The sequence below is a fragment of the Brachionichthys hirsutus genome, chromosome 4 (assembly GCF_040956055.1).
Source record: "Brachionichthys hirsutus isolate HB-005 chromosome 4, CSIRO-AGI_Bhir_v1, whole genome shotgun sequence".
Classification (NCBI taxonomy): domain Eukaryota; kingdom Metazoa; phylum Chordata; class Actinopteri; order Lophiiformes; family Brachionichthyidae; genus Brachionichthys; species Brachionichthys hirsutus.
Genome location: NC_090900.1, coordinates 4,311,865 through 4,330,505, shown reverse-complemented (window position 1 = coordinate 4,330,505; position 18,641 = coordinate 4,311,865). Strand labels below are relative to the sequence as shown.

Sequence of the window (18,641 nt, the reverse complement as noted above, 5' to 3'; positions counted from 1 at the left end):
GCTTTAAACTTTATTAGCTCCCGCTTTCATTGACAAGTCGACACTTTCAGAATATCGGCGTCAGAATCGAATGTATTTTCTATGTAATGAATGACCCAATAAATGAGTGCGTAACATTCATTATAAGGTCGACTGTATTTCATAAATCACTTGAGAGAAATTTGGGTGATTACGTGTTTATGAAACAAGGTAGCAAGGTAACATCATCTGGGTCTGTGGTGTTTGCGCTCCATCGTGATTGCTATTCTGAGATGCTATTAAGGTGCCTTCATCACACACGATACGGGTTGTAGAACACTGGAGAACAACAGTTATTTATTTAGTCTCTGCTCCATTACAGACAACTCTTTCTAAAGCAATCATCCACCCATGAAATACTTCAATACAATGCAGCAGTGGCAGCTGATAAAGCCTCAGAACACATATTATTGGGCAGAAGCCAAGTTCAGGATTAATGTGCATGAAAGAGAAATAGCAGCAATCAGCTAAATTCTTTCAGCAACAGTTTTTCATGATTTTCTGTTATATTTCAGTTGAACGGTGTCGTCGTTTTAGTCCAGGGGTAAATTCTCCTGGAGCCGATGTCGGGAAAGTTGCAAAATGTACACTGCAGTTTATAAGATTATTTCCCCTCTTGTTGAATTTTGATTTGTTTGACTAATCAGTAAACGTGCAAAAGTTAGATGAGTATGTAAGAGCGCTTTCAGAATCACAAAATGTATGTGCATGACCTGTATTTACGATTTGAAAGGCATGCAGAGTATCAAAAGTCTTTCTGCTGAATAATACTGAAAGGAGAACTTCCCGTTTGTATCTGGCCTTGCAATGCCTGACATAATAATCATACATTTCCTGTTAGTAACTAATATTATAATATCATAAATGCTTCCCTTACTTTGAAAACGTGCTTCGTGAAACTGCTGTCACGCACCATCCGCGCTAAAACGAACCAACGAGTGAATATTGTCTCAAACGTGACATTCTGGCAGCGTTATTTACACAATTACACATTTCATCCAAGATTCTTTCCCCACATCGTGACGCCTCTAGATGTGTGTCGAAGCTCTGGTGTCCACGGAGCTTGACCTGGACAGGTATCGGCTGGTGGTGCGGCCTTCGTCCGCCATCGCGTTCTCCATCTTCGAGAGCACGGAGCTCTTGAACTTCCGCTTGAAGTCGTTGCCCATGAAAACGTACAGCACTGGGTTGAGGACGCTGTTGGCTGCAGCCAAAGAGGTTCCCACTTTGAGTCCGGCGGATAAAACGCTGTGGCTGTAGTTCTGGTGGCTCAGCTCAAGCAGGACGAAAACGTGATACGGCAGCCAGCAGACGAAGAAAGCAGCGATGAGCGCCGTCATGACTTTGAAGGGTTTGGAGGATTTGGTCATCCTGTTGGTTCGAAGTTTGAGGATGATGATCGAGTAGCAGATGATGATGATGACGAAAGGGGCAATAAACCCTGCAAGGAGGCGGCTCAGCGCTACTATCTTGTGACTGTGCTGGCTTGATGTGTAATTGTTGAAACAGATGGTCCGGCCCAGGTGACTGCCGACATCCCTGAAGACCGCGGAGGGAACGCTCAGTGCGATGGCCATGAGCCAAGCCAGGACAACGATAACGGAAGCTTTACGAATCGTGCGATGGTTCTGGGCCCAAACTGGAAACGCGACTGAAACGAAGCGGTCGACACTGATGATGACCAGGAGGAAAATGCTGCTGAACATGTTGAGGAACATAACGGACGGGGCGAACTTGCACATGAAGCGACCAAATACCCAATCCTCCATCGCCATGTTGGCGATGCTGAATGGAAGGAAGGCACAGAACACAAAGTCCGATATCGCCAGGCTCAGGTACCAGGTGGTGTTAATTGTCTTCTTCATCTTGAAACCAGAAATCCAGATGACCAGAGCGTTTCCACAGAAACCCAGCAGGAAAATCACCACGCTGACCACGAGCAGCGACATGCACAGGATTTCCTTTAAGCACGTTGACGTGTGCTGAAAAACGGACTCTTCGGTTACAGTGGCGTTCTCGTCATAGCTGTAATTATAGTCGTAGGCGTAGTTATCGGAATAATCCATGTCGTGTTGAAGAGCGGAGCAGGCTTAGAGATTTCTGTCAAATTTGGAAAAACATTTAAAATTAGTATTTCGTTTAATTCTGGTAAAGAAAAAGAAAAAGAAAAGATTGAAGTGCATTAAAATATATTTTGAGCGAATGGAAGTCTCGTGCGATACTCAGCTCACTCATCAATGACACGTACCTGTAGCGAAGCGCTTCACTGCTGCTGACCCGATCGTGAGTCGAGCTTCCTGTCAGCCGGGTCGTGCTGCTAGCTTTTAACACAGAACCAGCCTATCAACAACTCATCTGCTTCCTGATCAGCTGACTGTTGGCTTTCTCAACACTTCCATCCCTAAAATACTTTCAGTACTTCATTTTTGAGATCCTCAAATACAAACTGAGCTGAGATAGGCTCCAGACCCGTGACCCCACAAGTCGAGCAAGTGGCTGAAGATGGATTGATGGTTGGATGGATGGATGGATGGATGGATGGATGGATGGATGGATGGATGGAAATGTTCAAAGCACTCTGATGTGGGAGGAATGAAAGACCTTGGTCTTCATTTAGCAATAAAACAAAGATAAGAGTCTCAAGCCGTAAATAATCTGATTTAATTTGATATTTCAGGCGCGGCTTGTGATCCAGATGTTCCAGACAACAAGCATGAAAAGCAACAGCTGCTCTCCATACAGGCCAATGAACATCAGTGTCATCATTACGGACTGAATCGGCCCTCCGATTTTCCAGCTTCATTGAATCAGAATCGCTACGGCAGATGCAGCCGTCCACGATGTCGTATGTGAAGCAGCTTGAGAGAGAGCCGCAGATGCCAACGACGCTTCGTTTAAAAAAATAGAACATGACCCTGTTTTACTCGCATTGAAACAACAGACTCACAAATCCCATTTATTCCTCCAGCTCGACGTTGTTTATTATTTTTACGATTTTTGGGGGAATTTGAAGAATTTTAATAACCCCACCCAGCCACAGAAATGTCTGGAAATAGTTTGCCATAATTAGAGAAAATAGTGAAGCACAAACAAAACAAAATTTAATAAAACGTTGGAGGAAAATGTCTGGTTTCACCCTGTCCTCTGGACCCACGTCTAAATTTAAGGGTCGCTCTCTGGCCCCCCCTGTGCATCCACTGAATCCGTCCCGTCTGTCTTGTGTAAATAACATTGTTGGACGTTATGATATTAACTCATTCAGTGCCATTCACGTTGTTTGCCATTCGTAAATACGTTTTTTTTTAAACCCAAACATTCACTGCCAACCCTAACTTTAAAATCTGCCTCTCTTCCACAGCCAATAACTCTGGAACGAGAAATGGTAGGAACGCACTTTCTTTTCCTGATGAAAGAATATTCCGTGGGGCTTGGAAAATCTGGCAAAATTAGAAAAAAAACTGGGGCACTCAGCAAATAGCTGAGTTGAAAATGGCTGGCACTCAATGAGTTAAAGGTTTTTATTTGACATTTTGTGTTGTGTTAAAATATCATGTTGACCGGAAGGGATCGAGTTACACATCTAGAATTCTATTTCAGGTTCGTTGCTGATGTTGTCCAGAGAAGTTTAAATTTACAATAATAAATAAAACAATATAAATCCTAATTTCCTGTTCATTTAGTCTCCAATCAGCACGATGTCAATCTGCCTCCAAACGTTCCCCACTGAACCTTTCCGCTCCACCAGTCGGGACCGATCTCCCTCTCTTTCCCTGCAGCTTCACAGAGGATGCTTCACCACACAGTATTGGGTTTCTCCCCACCTTCCAGTGCGCTATTTCAATTGTATTTTTCAGTAACTTGAGCATTATTGCCACATTAACGACTTCAGATGAAACCCATTACATAGATTAGAACTTGGCAGCGATCCTCCAGTCAGCAGAATAAATCTATTTACTATAGAATCCACCTCCACAGCCTAGATTAAAATGGGCCGCATTTTTGAGTAATCTCAGAAATAGAAAGTTATCTTTTTTTTAACGGGCCTCTGTGCCCCCCCCCCCCCCCCCCTTTGTAATGTTGTTCAGTAGAACAGTACAAGTGAAATGCATTACGTTTTTCATCCTTAATGGAATTCATGTGTTTTTCCAACACATTTCAAATTATAAAGTGGTAGCCTTGCAAAAAAAAAATCGGGAAAACGGGAAATAAAACTGCCATGGACATGAAACAGTACAGAAAACATTATCATCATCATCATCATGGACTCTGCTACTGCCCACTAGAGCATCAGTGAATCACTTCTACTAAAATCATATTAATATTAGATTATATTTGATGTTGAGGTTCAGCAAGGTTTTCATTAGCCGGTATTAAAAAAATGCTTTCGTCTTTTTTTTTTCTTTTATGTAAGTAAGAAAAGAAATGGAATTAATACTACTAGTTTATCAGATTAGTATAATTAAACCCAGCGCATGAAGCAGAGATGCCCATTAACTGTGCATGTAATCTAATTTGGCTGTAGCTCTTTGGATTTATACTTATGTGACCATCTGTGAAGCTTTTAACCAGTTAAATCCTGTTGGAGCGATCAGACAGATCCTATAGCAATGAAAAACTCAGTTAGTAAATATAATCCTCCAAAAGACCAAGGATCATGATGATGGGACGGGAGCGAAATGATCATCAGTGAACATTTAATCATACGGTAACAGAATACATCTCAAAGGCATCATCTGGAGGAAGGGTTAACAGGATGAGAAACGTTCTTTGGTTTGCAGTGGGGGGGGGGGTCACATGATGAAGATCAGGGTTTTTTTATTCAATGCCAAAGGGAAATTTGTTTTATTTATAATATCAAGTTCAGTCACCAGATGGATCCTGGTATGATAATTTCCGCATGGGACCACAGTCACATCTCAGTGTCTCTGGAGCACAAATGTCTGCCAGTAAAATGCACGGATCATTCTGTCATGTGTGTGTTAGTTTTCAAATAAGAGCTTTTTTTTCTTGTCTTTATCTATGAGTGTAAATAAAACATAAGTGAACGTCTGACTTGAATGAAAATGTCTTGGGGAAGAAAAATAAAAACTGAAATTTGAGGTGAATGTTAACATTGGCAAGATAAAATAACATAAAATAACACATGCCAAGCAGTATCTCAGCTAAAAACGATGCACGCAATTAATAGAGAAAAGACTCAGGACACTACAAAAAGAGGCCCACCGACAGAGTTTAGGATTGATTTGCGCCCTTTTATGGCATTAGGCTTTTGGTGTAGACATCACACCAGATCATTAGAGCATGTGTGTTCTGGCTGCAGGCAGGCTTCATTAAAAAGGAATCCAAACTAGGGCTGTGGGAACGGTTCCACTCATGGTATTATTTGTTTCCCGTGCAACAAATCAACAGGCCCCACCGCCCCATTGTCCAATTCTACTGGCTTGTATTTGATTGAGCAATAAAATGTTATTTTCCTTGTCTCTGTGTATGTTACCAAAGAAACCAAACACAGTCATCAAATATTTCCTGGTGGGTGGAGAAAATAAAGAGCCACCCACAAGTTGCTGAATCACGGCTGTGTGTGTCTTAATATCGCCTGTTAGTGTTACAATTGGTGCATTCAGCTGGAGGCTCGGACACCCACTCCACTGAGGCCACTCTGGTGGCCAGTGAGTCAGTGAGACGTTACAGGAAGAAGATGCACTGGGGGAGGGCTCGGTAATGGATGGTCCTCAATGGAGACCTGATTATGTCTGTCTCCTGTCCTTCCACCAGATCATTTATCACCTGGCGGCTCCACTCGGATTCTCGATGAGGAAACCAGGCTCCAGCGTATGACAGAACACGTGGGGCTGGGCCTGAGGAAAGATAATCTAATCTAAGAGAATATGCTCAAATTAACATATAATAAGCATAAATGGCAATACTGAACACTTCAAGATTGTTTTGATGCAAAATGTCTTCCTTTGGGGGCAAATGTGACATTTGGAGGACGAGGCAGACAGATAGAAGCAGGAAATGAATACACTTTATTTCATTGCTTGTACTTGTGACATGCTCAATGACAATAAATTGAATCTTATCTTAACTTGTGGAAAAGGTTACTTTAGAAAACAACTAGAAGAACTGATTTTATTTTTAAATAGAAAATCACTTTTAGAGACAGTAGAGAGACTGCTCTTCTGAGGCTGATGAATTACCTGCTTGCGTCTATTAGTCTATTATACATACACACACACACACACACACGCACACACACACACACTCGCGTGTTGCTATGAACTCTCTCTGGTTTCCTGGCAACCCAAGACAACCTTCTGTCCCCTCTATCCCCGATGAAAGCAAACAGCAGCCTGACCTCCAGCAACGTCTTGTAACAGTCCCATAGCCAGGCTGCCAGCGAGTGCGTGCAGCTGGCATTCCACAGTAAACCTTCCATTTACAGTGGCAATGAGGACGTTTTCACTCCCAGTGCAGCTCTCCTTCACTCTGTCATCTGATTTACGCCCCCTCATCCGGGCTCTCTGAACCAGCATCCCTCTCTCTCTCTGACTGCCTAATGAGATCCTCTATCTCTGACACCGAGCTCTGTCACCCAGAGCAAAGCCTCCTCTCAGACAGAGGGGCAGGCGGACTGACAGCTCCGCAGAGACGGGAGAGAGGAGCTGGAGCCAGGAGGAGGCGAGGAGGCGAGGAGCCGAGGAGCCTCTGCCACGGGGCTTTATTTCCTGCCCTGACAGTGAGCTTCTTTTCCAGGTGGCAGAACAGCCTCAGCAAGTAGTAAAAAAAATAGAGTGTGTTGTTTCAACATTCTCTGAGATCCTCTCTTTTTATACTTTATTTGTTTTATCAAACCTTTATTTTAATCAGGTTGATTAGAGTTTAATTTTCCATTCTGAGGGAGAATGAAACAAATACCAGAGTAAATCATAATAAATGGGAAAATAAACTATTGAGCATGTAATAAAATAAACAAGGAAGGGTAATAAGAGTTTTACTAACTGCCTACTTAAAACACCTCTTGTTACAATAATTTACAAAAACAGTCAGTCAACTGAGAATAATACTGACTCATGTATTCGCATAATCTACAGATATTCAGTAGAATCAGCTGTTTTTCCTCAGATCAATGAAAAACACTGGCAATAAAGGAAATACAGGCATACATTAAAAATGTAAGATAACTTTCAATGAAGTTTGTCTGTCCTGTTAATAATCCCACAGTGGCACGAGGCGTTTCACTGCAACAACACGGCGTAAACTGAATTAGCGCTCATCAATGACTTCAGCTTTGGTTTTATCTGCCAGATGGGCATGAGATTAGTCCGCAGTATAACCCGGGGGCGATTCATTTCATGCCATCAGTCGTCCTTCGCAAGTTCTGCCACATTTGGGCTTTCTTTTTTCTTTCGTACCACTACTTTGAGCACTTGTTCACACTCTCATTGTTCTCTCTATCTGTGGTTTTAGATGTTTGAATAAAATAATAATACATTCATTAAATAAAATTTACAAGCTGCAATTTTATAGCAGGGCTATAGAAAGATAAATGCCCATAAATGCATACACATGCTTTTGGTTAATTGAGAAAATTAATACATTAAATGAAAGGTAAATTTAGGAAATCAATTGACCTGTTATTGCATGTTTTTTTTTTGATGGTGGGGAAAAAGCCAAATAATCCAGAGAGAACCAATGCAGACATGGGAAGAACATGTAAACTCCACACAGAAAAAAATTCCACATCCTCAGTTGGATTTTAATTCAAATTTCAGACAGCATCATGAACTCAATTTAAAAGAAAATGCACACACTTTGTGATTCATTCATAATGCTGTCTGCACTGCCTGTGCAGACGGTGCTGGTGGAGAGTCTCCTGCTGTCTGTGAATATTCAAGAGCTAGTCTAGCGTCTGCTGAGGACATGTTCAGTGTTGGCTTTGGAAAACATCCAGGAATCAAGTTGGTAGTCATTTACTAACGGCAGTTTCACCATTGGTATTTGACATAAATAATGACATGATACTTAGAAAATAGATAAAACTGTACAATAAGAGTAAAGATAAATGTTAAATGAAAGATGTCGCTGAATACAGAATACAGAAACTGGTTTGTTGCTCTGAAAATCTGGTTTGTATGATAATAAATAATCATTTTTGAGGCCAAGAATGTTACTGCAGCCCACAATGTATTTAGTATACTGTCGCAGTAATAGAGGAATGCTGCCCTCTTCTGTTCGTAGGACAAACATGAGGAGGAAGGAACTTCAAGGAGAGTTTGCAAAGATTTCATTCAGTTTATGTCAATTTTTGTCAACTCTAAATCTGAATCGTTTCACAAATTTCACATTTCAATAATGATTATAATAATCTCTTGGTTTTTAAATGCTGATTACGGGAAGAACCTCTTACTGAATTAGGTTTCACGGCTCCTAAGAAATTTACGCATCTCGAGTTTGCTGTCGCCTACGAGTCTATGAATTGGGCAAAAAAAACAAATCCAAAAACTAGCCAATCACAAACGGTTACGAACCATTCGTTGTTTAGCTGCATTCTCAGCCATCATTATAATTCTGACCAATCCTATTCGACGATGTTAGAACGTCAAAACCTGGGAAGTCGATGATGCACATTTTGTATCGAACGGCACCGATAGAGCGAATTCACCTGCTAAGTAGCGAAGTGGTCCGGATTTTAGAGTTCCGTCACGTAAATTGCGACACGGCGCTAGCTAGCCAGCTAACTAGCTAACGCGAGGGGGCTATAGCATTTAGCTTCCTCCTTCCGGCTGTTTATGTTTTGACGTGTTTCCCTCGCTGCCGGAAGCCCTTCGGCTTTCTTAGCAGGGCAGCTTATACATGGGGAACTGCGTCGCCACAGGATGGCGGAATTAACCGGGAGTCATCATCATGACTTTTGTAACGGTGTGGCGGTACGCCATTGGCCGTGCCCTCGGAGGGTGGGTCCCGATGCTGTGCGTCCTCCTCGGTTCTCTGGTGGCCCTTCTGATGCCCCTGGTGGGGGTGGAGAACGAGTGCTGCCCCCAGCTGGAGGGCCTGGCTCTGCTCCGCTGCCAGCTGTGGGGAAGCCCCCAGCGGCCCCCGGCTGTGCAGTCCACCAGCCTGGCGGTCCCCTTCACTGCGCTTGATTTGCTGCCTCAGAAGACCAAGGCGAGCAAAGGTAAAAGTGTTCCCCTCTGGATGTCATTCGTCTTCGGCGTTGTCCCGCCCTGTTTCTGTGTTGAATCTGCGTCGTCCTCATCGTGTTCCGCTTGCAGAGATGAAGCTGGAAGCCAAAGCGGCGCTGCTGCAGGCTCTGGAGATGAAGAAGCAGGGAAAGCGGGCGAAGGCCCACAAGCTGCTGGTGCACGCGCTCAGCATGAATCCGGACTTCGTAGATGCCCTGACGGAGCTCGGCACCATTGTGGAGGAGAAGGACGTCGTCCAGGCGGACCACCTCTACACCAAAGCCTTGTCCATCTCGCCGTGCAACGAGAGAGCGCTGGTCAGCCGCGACCGAACGCTTCCCTTGGTGGAAGAGATCGACCAGCGCTACTTCAGCATCATTGACAGCAAAGTGCGCCGGCTCATGTCCATCCCGAAAGGCAACGCCGCCCTCCGCAGGGTGACGGAGGAAATGTACTACCACCACATCTACCACACTGTGGCTATCGAAGGCAGCACGCTCACTCTCTCGGAGATCCGCCACATCATCGAGACGCGTTACGCCGTCCCCGGGAAGAGCCTGCAGGAGCAGAACGAGGCCATCGGCGTGGACGCGGCCATGAAGTACATCAACGCCACCTTATTGTCCAGGACGGGCGCCATCGGCAGCAACGACATCCTGGAAATACACCGGCGGGTGCTCGGCCACGCGGACCCCGTGGAAGGAGGGCGGCTGCGCACCAATCAGGTGTTCGTCGGCCACCACATCCCCCCGCAGCCTCGGGACCTGCGGCGGCACATGGAGGAGCTGGTGCAGTGGCTGAACTCTGAGGAGGCCCTGCAGCTGCACCCGGTGGAGTACGCGGCGCTCGCCCACTACAAGCTGGTGTACGTGCACCCGTTCGTCGACGGCAACGGGCGCACGGCACGCCTGCTCATGAACCTGGTGCTCCTGCAGGCTCGGTACCCGCCCATCACCATCCGCAAAGAGCAGCGGTCTGAATATTACGCCGCCCTGGACGCCGCCAACGAGGGAGATGTTCGGCCCTTTATTCGGTTTATTGCCAAGTGCACGGAGATGACGCTGGACACGTTGTTGATTTCTACGACGGAGCACGCCGTCGGGCTGCCGGCGGCCGGGCAGAACCGCGTCTGTCTGGACTGCAAACAGACCATCGCCATCCACAACTGAGACGGAGATGAGACGAAAGGCTGCATGGCGTGGGGGGGGGGATTCTTCTAACACCTGTTGCTAGGGGTGCTATGATAATGTAGTTTGCTGTACTCTTATTGCTTATACCTTTATCACCCTGACATTTTATATCCACTGAATTCATGTAAAATCCTCCTGGATGGTCGATTACAATACAGTCAAAATCAAAAGGAAGCTTGCTTTTAGTTTGGATCCATATTCCCATCGAGGTCTTATTGGAGTTTAGCTTCCTGATGAGATGAGAGGGAAAACGTTTCTCTATTAGGGATGCACAGTAAGGAGTTTCTTTTTTTGTTGGTTGCAATCTTTCATATTTGGATTTTAAAAAGAAGTTCTTAACCTGTGGTTTGGTCAGCCTAAAATGTTACAAGCAGGGATTAGATGGTTTAGTGTTGACTCATTTAAACAATCTGACGTCAAACACAAGATAAGGCACAAGAGGGTTGTGTCGCTGTTCACTTAATCAGCACACGGAACACAAGTACACCTGTGCCTTACGGGTTGCTATTTCAACGACGCCATCTTCCCGACGATCCTTTTTCACGTGCAAATTCAGCTGGAGGGGAAGGAGGAAGTGAAGATGGCCGGGCCACTAGACCGGTCACCCTCATTAGTCAGAGATTGGATACAGATGGGGGAGAAATTGATTTTAATGCATCTCAGCTGTTTTACACGTCCAAAGGTAACTCGGTCCAGCCCCTTCTATCTCCCTCGTTCTCGTGTCATTTGCTTCGAGGCTTCGGTGATTTCAGCTGCAGATGTGACGTGTATGTTTATTTAAATCATTATCTTTGGGCTGAAGACGATGCCTCATAACACTGTAAAGCACTTTCATCTATGTGATTATTTATTTTAAAATAAAAGCATTCTCAAAAAGATTTAACTCTTAAGTTCATTTGAAACAAGTCTGTTGTACCAGGAGCAAAGAGTTTATTTTACCAAGTTCTGAAACAGAAAAAATACATTACTTTACTTTTTACAGAATCCCAAAATACAAGGAGTATACGAGGGCCATGATACAACAATCAGGAAAAATACTGATGGAACCAAAATATCCATTTAAATATTTTCTGATTCAAAACATCAACCAAAGAAATACAGCAATGTACTTCTACAACCTTCTAGTACTGAACATAAAACAAAGTGATAGACCAAAATATTCAGATTTTTTTTTTATTAGGCCACTGTGGTGAGAGCAATACAAATACATATATCTTGTATTCCGTCTGTTTTGAAAACTAAAAATTATATTACAAACTAGCATGACCTTTTTCAAATATTACACTGAACTTTATGTACAACAGCAGAATCAGCGAGACGAGTCGACGACCAAACGGGAGGACAAACGGGGGAAACTGCAGATTCTCTTCTGCTGCAGACTGAAATATGGAATGACGGCGAGCTGTGGCTCCGTTTATACCGAACACAACCCAACGGTGAAATCAACACAACACAAGATCCGAGCCACACCCCCTCATATCAATGGCGTCAGTGTGCCTATTGTCTTAACTGGCAGAGGCCAGCTGGACACAGTTTAACCCCGAGTCCATAGTGATGCTCCTGGGGCTCCGCTTCGTCCACAGATGGGACGGTTAATCAAACTTTTCACCTATACTCTGCTCACATGGGCGCTCCTTGATTCTATAAACTCAGACCTAACACACCAGTGATGTTTTTAGACGTAACGATGGAAGTTCTGATACTGTGTGATGACATCGCTTGTGCCGTGACAGGACACGTCATGATGGAACAACATTCCCCTCAGCTCAAAATCAAACCAGCGAGCCGATGCCGTTTTCTGAGCTCCCACAGACGCACCCGTCTCATTGGAATACTGACACTTACTTGATTTGTAACTCAGGAATACTACACAAAAAAATGAAGTAGTCGTAGTACATGGTGTTAATGCTAGCCGCGTTACACGTGTCCTTCGGTCAGACTAAGTTCACACAACAAAAATGAAACTTGTTCACCACTGCAAGCTATCCAGCCTACGTCCACGCAGACAAACCATTTAATGCCAACTCTAGACACGCGCATTTCATCTTTTTAAACATTCACAAGTTTTTCTGCTTTGAAGCGATTCTCTCACATTTTCTTCTTCCATTATAAAACTAAAAAGAAAACACTTGGCCACAAGCAGCCATTACAATTTTAAGATGCAGTATATTTACACACAGTAGCAGTTTCTTTTTTTTCTAAAAACAAACGGCCAGCCATCTTTGAAGAAAACAAGCCGTCTCACTGGTGAAGTCTTCACTGAGAGGGTTTTGTGATGGAGGGCAGAAGGTCGGCTTTTAAGGCAGATCTTGCGGAATGAATGATTAAAACAAGATTTAAAAAAAAAGGAGGGCAGATAATTAATCACAGAAAAATCTCTGACACTGATTTCTAAGGACACCAGATGGCTTTCTGTGTGAAGGGGGGGGGGGGTCTTGATTCTCTGACTCTTCATCTCACTTACTAAGAAGCATCCTGGCAAAATCTGAATTTGACAAAGGCTTGTCGTCCTCGGCAGCTGGTGGGGGCTCCGTTGCTGCCGTCCCGTTCTCCACTTTGCCTGCAAGCCCACTTTGTCGGTGCAGAGAACGGGGAAGTAATGACAGTTGCGTTCGTCCTCTTCCTCTCCTGCAAAGAAAAAGACAAATGCACCTTTTGTTTCAGGGTAGTAATAAATATTATAGTCGTCAAAGAGTTTCAAGTCATCCCCGTGGCGTGATGGAAAAAACAAACCAAGCGAGCACAGAAACTTACGATCCATAGAGCTGGCGAGGCATCAGATCGGATGTGGGCTTGCCGGAACCAGCCTTAGCCGTCGTGTTCCTGCTGGGAGGGTTGCTGATGGCAACAGAGATTTTGCTGCCGTCTATCTCCGTGTCGTTCATCTTCAGAACTGCCTCAGAAGCATGAGCTTCACTTGCAAACTCGACGTATGCCAGACCCTGCAGAACCAGAGAACGAGACGGATAGCAGATCAATGACACCGACTATAAACCTCCCTCAACCGCTGCACAAGCAGGTGGACTGGTTTGTGAGACAGACACCGCGGGACACCGTCCTCCTCCGAGTCCCACCTTGGGTTTCCCTGAGCGGTACGTGACCAGACGGACATCTTTGACGGTGCCGTGGTTTCTGCTGATTTCTTCCAGTTGCTCTTTAGTGCACGAGAACGGCAGCCCGGAGATGAAGATCTTCTGTTTCTCCACGGACGTGTTGTACTTGAACACCTGCCAAGGTCAGTGAGGTGGAGGTGGTCACTTGTATCTATATATATCTATTTAATATGGCATAGAAGTACCTCAGTTATCGATTTTTACATGGTAATAATGTCTAAAGGCGTTATCAAAACACTCAACCCAAACAAATGGCATAGATGGATAAAACCGATCTCGCAGGTGATTAAACGATTTTAAATGTGACTGTTTAAATAGCCTGTGTGTGCTCAGTTTTTTTTTTTTTTTTTACCTTGAAGTCGGGATTTCTGTTTTTGTCCACACAAGGAGACACGAACATGGGCCTGCCCTCGATCTCCCGTCTGTCCAGCTTCAGGCCTTCGGGGACAGATACTGGGGATTCAAACTGCACATAGCAGTAGCCTTTGAAGCTCCCTTTGTTGCTGAAGACGGGCCGGATCTGTTCGATGGGACCGCAGGTCTCGAACAGCGTCCTGAGCTTGGCCTCCGGCTCCTCCAGCGTGTACGCCAGGTTGCTGATGAAAACGCTGCTGTTGTCATTGCGGAGCTCGGGCTTGTCGTCTTCCTTCGCACTATGCTGCGGCTTTTTAGAGCCCGGTGGAGCGCTCCTCCCAGAGAGTCCTGCCTCGGTCTCCATGCACTCCTCTTTGGCGTGATCCCCTTCTCCTCTGTGCCTTTTGGGAACTTGTTCGGTAACCAGAGGGAGAAAACGATTATTGAACACAATCTATGAAGGCATTAAGTAAAAAAGGTTCATGAATCCTCTTTCTTTACCCATTTCCTCCTTCCAGTCGTCGTGGTGACCATCACGCTCTGCTTTCCTTTTCTCCCCAGCCCGGCTTCCCTTCTGGACCTTCTTCTGAGCCTTCTTGTCCAACTTGACCTTCCGCCGCTGATCGCCTCTCCCCTCTTCTTGCCGAGCCAAGTTGGCTTCTTTCTCAGCTGCCTATCGGATGGGGAAAACTCGCTAACAATAGCCCGTTGCAGCTAAACGATACACCGGGCCCATACGACGCTGATGTGTGCCTACTTTTGCTCGCTGCTCATTGATCTTGTTCAGCCGGGTCTCCGTCTTCTGCACAGCCGCGTCCCAGTCTTCCAGAGAACCTGGAGGTGGCGAAGCGCACACACTGTGATCGGTGGAAATCTTCATCCATTTAACTTCATGTTTCATATTAGGACTCACCTTCCACCCTCTCGAAGGTGACCAGAACATCGCAAACGTGCTCTGGGTAGTCGGACGTGCACTGAACTGCTCTGTGGAGAGCCTTCCTGCAGTGAACCGTGTCTCCGTAAGAGCTGCCAACGCAGAAGAACGTCAGCAACGTGTAATACAAGTCGGTCCAAGTGTTTGAATCAGAGGCATCAGGACCGACGAACCGTTCGAGGTTGTAGTACTCGAGCCACATGTTTGCATATTTGGCATTCCCCCTCGTCATGATGTTGTCCCACAGCTCTCTGGCTTTTTGCATATTCTTGCAGTGCAAGGCCTGATGGAGGGAAGAAACAACAACTTTAAACCATTCCCATTCCAAACACACAGAAAAAGAGCCACAGAAGCGATTTAATCGGTATAAATCGGCCACTATTTGTTTTAGAAGTGTTGTCATAGTAACGGTTTCTTTAGTCCGTCATACATCTCAATGCACCGTTGTTGATAACTAGAACAATGTGCACTCTGACATCACACAGCGAGTTTAAAACGGACAAGCTGACCGAGGCTTCGGAGACACCATGTCGACATTTCAGACTCAAAAACATTCAAGTAAAAAAATGTTACATGAAATAATTCAAAATAACACAACAGACCCAGATTACACACATTATTAACCCCGACAGAAATCCAACCCCTGAACAATGCAAGAACTGGAACACTGCTTACCTCTATCCTCGCCCAGATCTGCATGATGATACAGGATGGATCTCCACTTTCACCGAACCCTAAGGAATTATCAAATCGAATGATTACCAACGCAGCAACGCCACAATAATAAAAGTCAAATCCACCGACGTACTTTCTTCAACATCTTGTTTCATGTAGTCTAGAGATCGTGAAAAAGCCCCTCGTAACTCCTCCAACTCTTTACTTGATTCTGCAAAAAAAAGAATGTTCGACAGAAGTGAGCCGACGGGTGACTGGAGATCGTTTTCCAACCGTGCATACAAATTATTTTGCTGAACCTTCGCTAAAATCCACACGCCTCCTCAGATAGTCGAGGAACGTCTGCCAAATCTCTACGTAATCCGTAGCTTGAATGAAGCCTGCGTTCAGCGCCTTCTCGAAAACATCTGAGGAAGGCAAAAAAAAATACAAGCGCATGTTAAGAGCAGGGTGGGCGGGGCTTCCCTTCAAGAGGATTACTACGAAAACCAAGTTTTATTGAGTTAACCAGCTGTGATTAATCAGGAGTAAACTCAAGATTAGGGATTTATATGAATTAACATCTCAATATTGACAGCCCAATTACAATAATACTTGCACTAGTTGCTACCTGAGACAGTGTGGTGGTCTGCTCCATGCCTCTCCAGCGCTAACACGTAGCTCTTCCACAGACCCATGGTCCACGGACAGTTCCTGACCCCACGTTCATGAGTGGAGAGGACCAGGTCCTTGACCTTCAACTGGCGATCCTGGAGGACATTCAATCCCAGTGATTATTTCAAGTTGTTGGAGGAATCGCAGGCTTTATTTGTTCATTAAGATAAAGTCAGTGTGACGTATTTGTCCAGTCCTTGCTGGTATTCCGTGGATTTATTCAGTAGGCAGTGAGTGAGAGCAGTCGGACTGGATTTTTAGTCCAAACTGTCCGCAGCAAATCCAACAGCCACTTAAAACAGCACCGTGCGAATACTCACAAGATACTGTGTGCATTTTGTCCACATGTCCGGTACCAGGCAGTTCTCTGCTAGAGCCCGCTCAAAGGTTATCTGGATCCGTGCCGGGTCTCCCTCCTTCATTTCAAAGTCAATGTATGTCTGGTACTCCGCCAGCTTAGGAGGTTCTGCTGCCAGCTGCAGAAAGACGAGAGCATGAAGGTGCTACGAACTAGCGGCATTATCTGAACGTCATAAAACAGGAGATAGAAGACGAATTGAAGGGATTTACCAGCGACTCCTCGAAAGGTTTGCACTTCTCCATCTGCTGCAGAGCCTTTTTGTACTGATGTACGACGGTCTCAGGCACCCCCTGTTCAGACCACTCCTCGTACTCCGCGTAGGTCGCCTCCATGTCTGCAAAGCAGAAGAGCCCACTTTTCTTTAAACACAATGGCTCACACAATAGGAATCCAAAACCATTTTGCGTCCCTTCCGACAGAGGAGGCATCCTGCTCACCCATCAAGGGGACGGCCAGTTGGCGGCGGAACAGCGCGTGGACACGCTCAAGCTGAGTCTTCAGCAGCTCCTGCTCCTCTCTGCTGGGAATCCTGCCAGGAGGAGGCTGAGACGAAAAGCACAGAAGTGTAGCAAATGCTGATTTAGTCTAATATCAAAGAGTCCCGTTCAGCGTCCACATAATTTGTACCGATGCGTTGATATTTTTGAATGCACACAAATAAAATCAGATTGCGTAGTGTAATATTTTTGGAAACACAAACCTGCACCGTGGACAGAATGGCATTCTCAAACTCTCTGTATGCCTCCCACACGGTCTGTCCCTTGGTCATGTGAACCCCCACAGCGGTCACGGACCTCTCAAAGATAGACCTCGCCGTATCGATCCCGCCGGGTGAGCCCATACCACCAATGGAGTACTGGGCGTATTCAAGCCAGATATCTGGACCTGAGGAACAGATAAAGAATTTACTGTTACTGTAATGCAAAGACTGAATGGCAAAACTAGAGGCAGTGATAAGGAAGCGATGCACTCACAGATATAGTCTTTCACCGCTCGTTCAAAAAGTTCATACACTTTCTCCCGGTTTGGTTCCTCTTCGGTCAGGCGGATCTCATCCTTGAGCCAGTCGAGCCAGATCTCTGCCGGAGTCGACACAACGTTGTTTTTCAGTCGCAAATAATGAAGGGTTGCTCTCAACTGTTGAGAATCCCCCCCCCCCCCCCCATGTTCTCAATGTTAATTGACCAACCTTCAGTGAGAGGGAAGAGTTCGCTCATCTTCTGCCTGGCCTTTCTCAGGCGGTCCAGCTCGCCCTCCTGCTTCAGGAGTTTGATGAGATCGACGTGGCAGTTGTAGTCAAAAGCATTGATGGACAGCTGAAACGTGGGTCAGATGTTGAAGCACGTCAACGGAAGTTATTCATTTAAAACGGGTAATAATGCTAACAGTGACGAACGGAAATGTAACATGGTGCAAGTATAATGTGATGCAAAGTTAATAGTTGTTATTTTTTTTACTATATTTTCACATTTGTTCTGCAGCTATTTAAATAAATCCCAGCACAAATACCAAACACTATCACGCTGCAGTCCCTACTTAAAGTTGCACGTATATTTATTTCCGACTAAATTGCACACTAACAAAATATGTGCGGTAAAATATAAGTGATTAGCGGCATAGATTTAGCAAAAGAGCTACTCAGAATAGCTACCAGTGACGTAGTATCACACGCGCGCTTTTACACGTTTAGCAACAACAGTTAGCACAAGTTTGTGGATTATATCAATGTTAGAGAACATGGCAGGGCAGGCAACCGTCTTAAAGCTGTCGGTTTGTCGAATTTAACTGTGCGCACCATTCATTCATTCTCATTAGCTCCTCGGCTAACGTTAGTCAACTAAGCTGGCTTCGTGTTTAAAGTACCTGCTCCTCCAACCGCTGGATTTCGGCTTCATTTTCTTTCTCGTCTTCCGACGAATCGTCCTCTTCGTCGTCTGTGTTTTCAGCTCCCATGCCGTCCTGCTCCTCCTCCGATTCCATCTCCCGCTCCTCCATTCCCGCATCTTCCTCCTCCATATCTTGCAACTGCGTTTGCTCTGCGTTACCCGACGCTGCCATGTTGGAAATGCTATCTGCCTGGTAACAACCAACCCAAACAGCCGAGAGTATCGCGAGAGGTGGGGCCCGCCGCTAACGACACCTCTCGCGAGAGTATCG

The 18,641-nt window shown here is 45.3% G+C and overlaps 3 protein-coding genes across 3 annotated transcripts; 1 reads left to right on the top strand and 2 right to left on the bottom strand.

Moving 5' to 3' along the window:
- Nucleotides 1–153: 153 nt before the first annotated feature.
- Nucleotides 154–2,084, bottom strand: cmklr1 (chemokine-like receptor 1). The gene has a single exon (XM_068760615.1). It carries the CDS (start codon nucleotides 2,082–2,084, stop codon nucleotides 1,047–1,049), a length of 1,038 nt encoding a protein of 345 aa, XP_068616716.1. The 3' UTR covers nucleotides 154–1,046.
- A 6,838-nt stretch (nucleotides 2,085–8,922) lies between these two features.
- On the top strand, nucleotides 8,923–11,265 carry ficd (FIC domain protein adenylyltransferase). Its single transcript, XM_068738702.1, has 2 exons — nucleotides 8,923–9,196; nucleotides 9,294–11,265. Exons 1-2 carry the CDS (start codon nucleotides 8,926–8,928, stop codon nucleotides 10,370–10,372), a joined length of 1,350 nt encoding a protein of 449 aa, XP_068594803.1. The 5' UTR covers nucleotides 8,923–8,925; the 3' UTR covers nucleotides 10,373–11,265.
- A 120-nt stretch (nucleotides 11,266–11,385) lies between these two features.
- sart3 (spliceosome associated factor 3, U4/U6 recycling protein) lies at nucleotides 11,386–18,542 on the bottom strand. Its single transcript, XM_068738346.1, has 19 exons — nucleotides 18,348–18,542; nucleotides 17,674–17,800; nucleotides 17,459–17,563; nucleotides 17,185–17,369; nucleotides 16,922–17,027; nucleotides 16,694–16,818; nucleotides 16,444–16,599; nucleotides 16,080–16,218; nucleotides 15,769–15,876; nucleotides 15,603–15,680; nucleotides 15,470–15,528; nucleotides 14,968–15,077; nucleotides 14,774–14,886; nucleotides 14,618–14,694; nucleotides 14,362–14,533; nucleotides 13,859–14,271; nucleotides 13,468–13,620; nucleotides 13,148–13,335; nucleotides 11,386–13,021 (listed from the first exon to the last, which is right to left on the bottom strand). Exons 1-19 carry the CDS (start codon nucleotides 18,540–18,542, stop codon nucleotides 12,850–12,852), a joined length of 2,781 nt encoding a protein of 926 aa, XP_068594447.1. The 3' UTR covers nucleotides 11,386–12,849.
- Nucleotides 18,543–18,641: the final 99 nt, after the last annotated feature.

What these genes read in the sequence shown, in the direction of transcription:
- cmklr1 (XM_068760615.1), bottom strand. Translation starts at nt 2,084, where the DNA reads ATGGATTATTCCGATAACTACGCCTACGACTATAATTACAGCTATGAC.
- ficd (XM_068738702.1), top strand. Translation starts at nt 8,926, where the DNA reads ATGACTTTTGTAACGGTGTGGCGGTACGCCATTGGCCGTGCCCTCGGA. An exon ending in GAAGACCAAGGCGAGCAAAG is followed by an intron (nt 9,197 to 9,293) that starts GTAAAAGTGTTC and finishes TTCCGCTTGCAG; the next exon opens with AGATGAAGCTGGAAGCCAAA.
- sart3 (XM_068738346.1), bottom strand. Translation starts at nt 18,542, where the DNA reads ATGGCAGCGTCGGGTAACGCAGAGCAAACGCAGTTGCAAGATATGGAG. An exon ending in AGCGGTGAAAGACTATATCT is followed by an intron (nt 17,370 to 17,458) that starts GTGAGTGCATCG and finishes TCTGTTCCTCAG; the next exon opens with GTCCAGATATCTGGCTTGAA. An exon ending in CCATTCTGTCCACGGTGCAG is followed by an intron (nt 17,028 to 17,184) that starts GTTTGTGTTTCC and finishes TTTTCGTCTCAG; the next exon opens with CCTCCTCCTGGCAGGATTCC.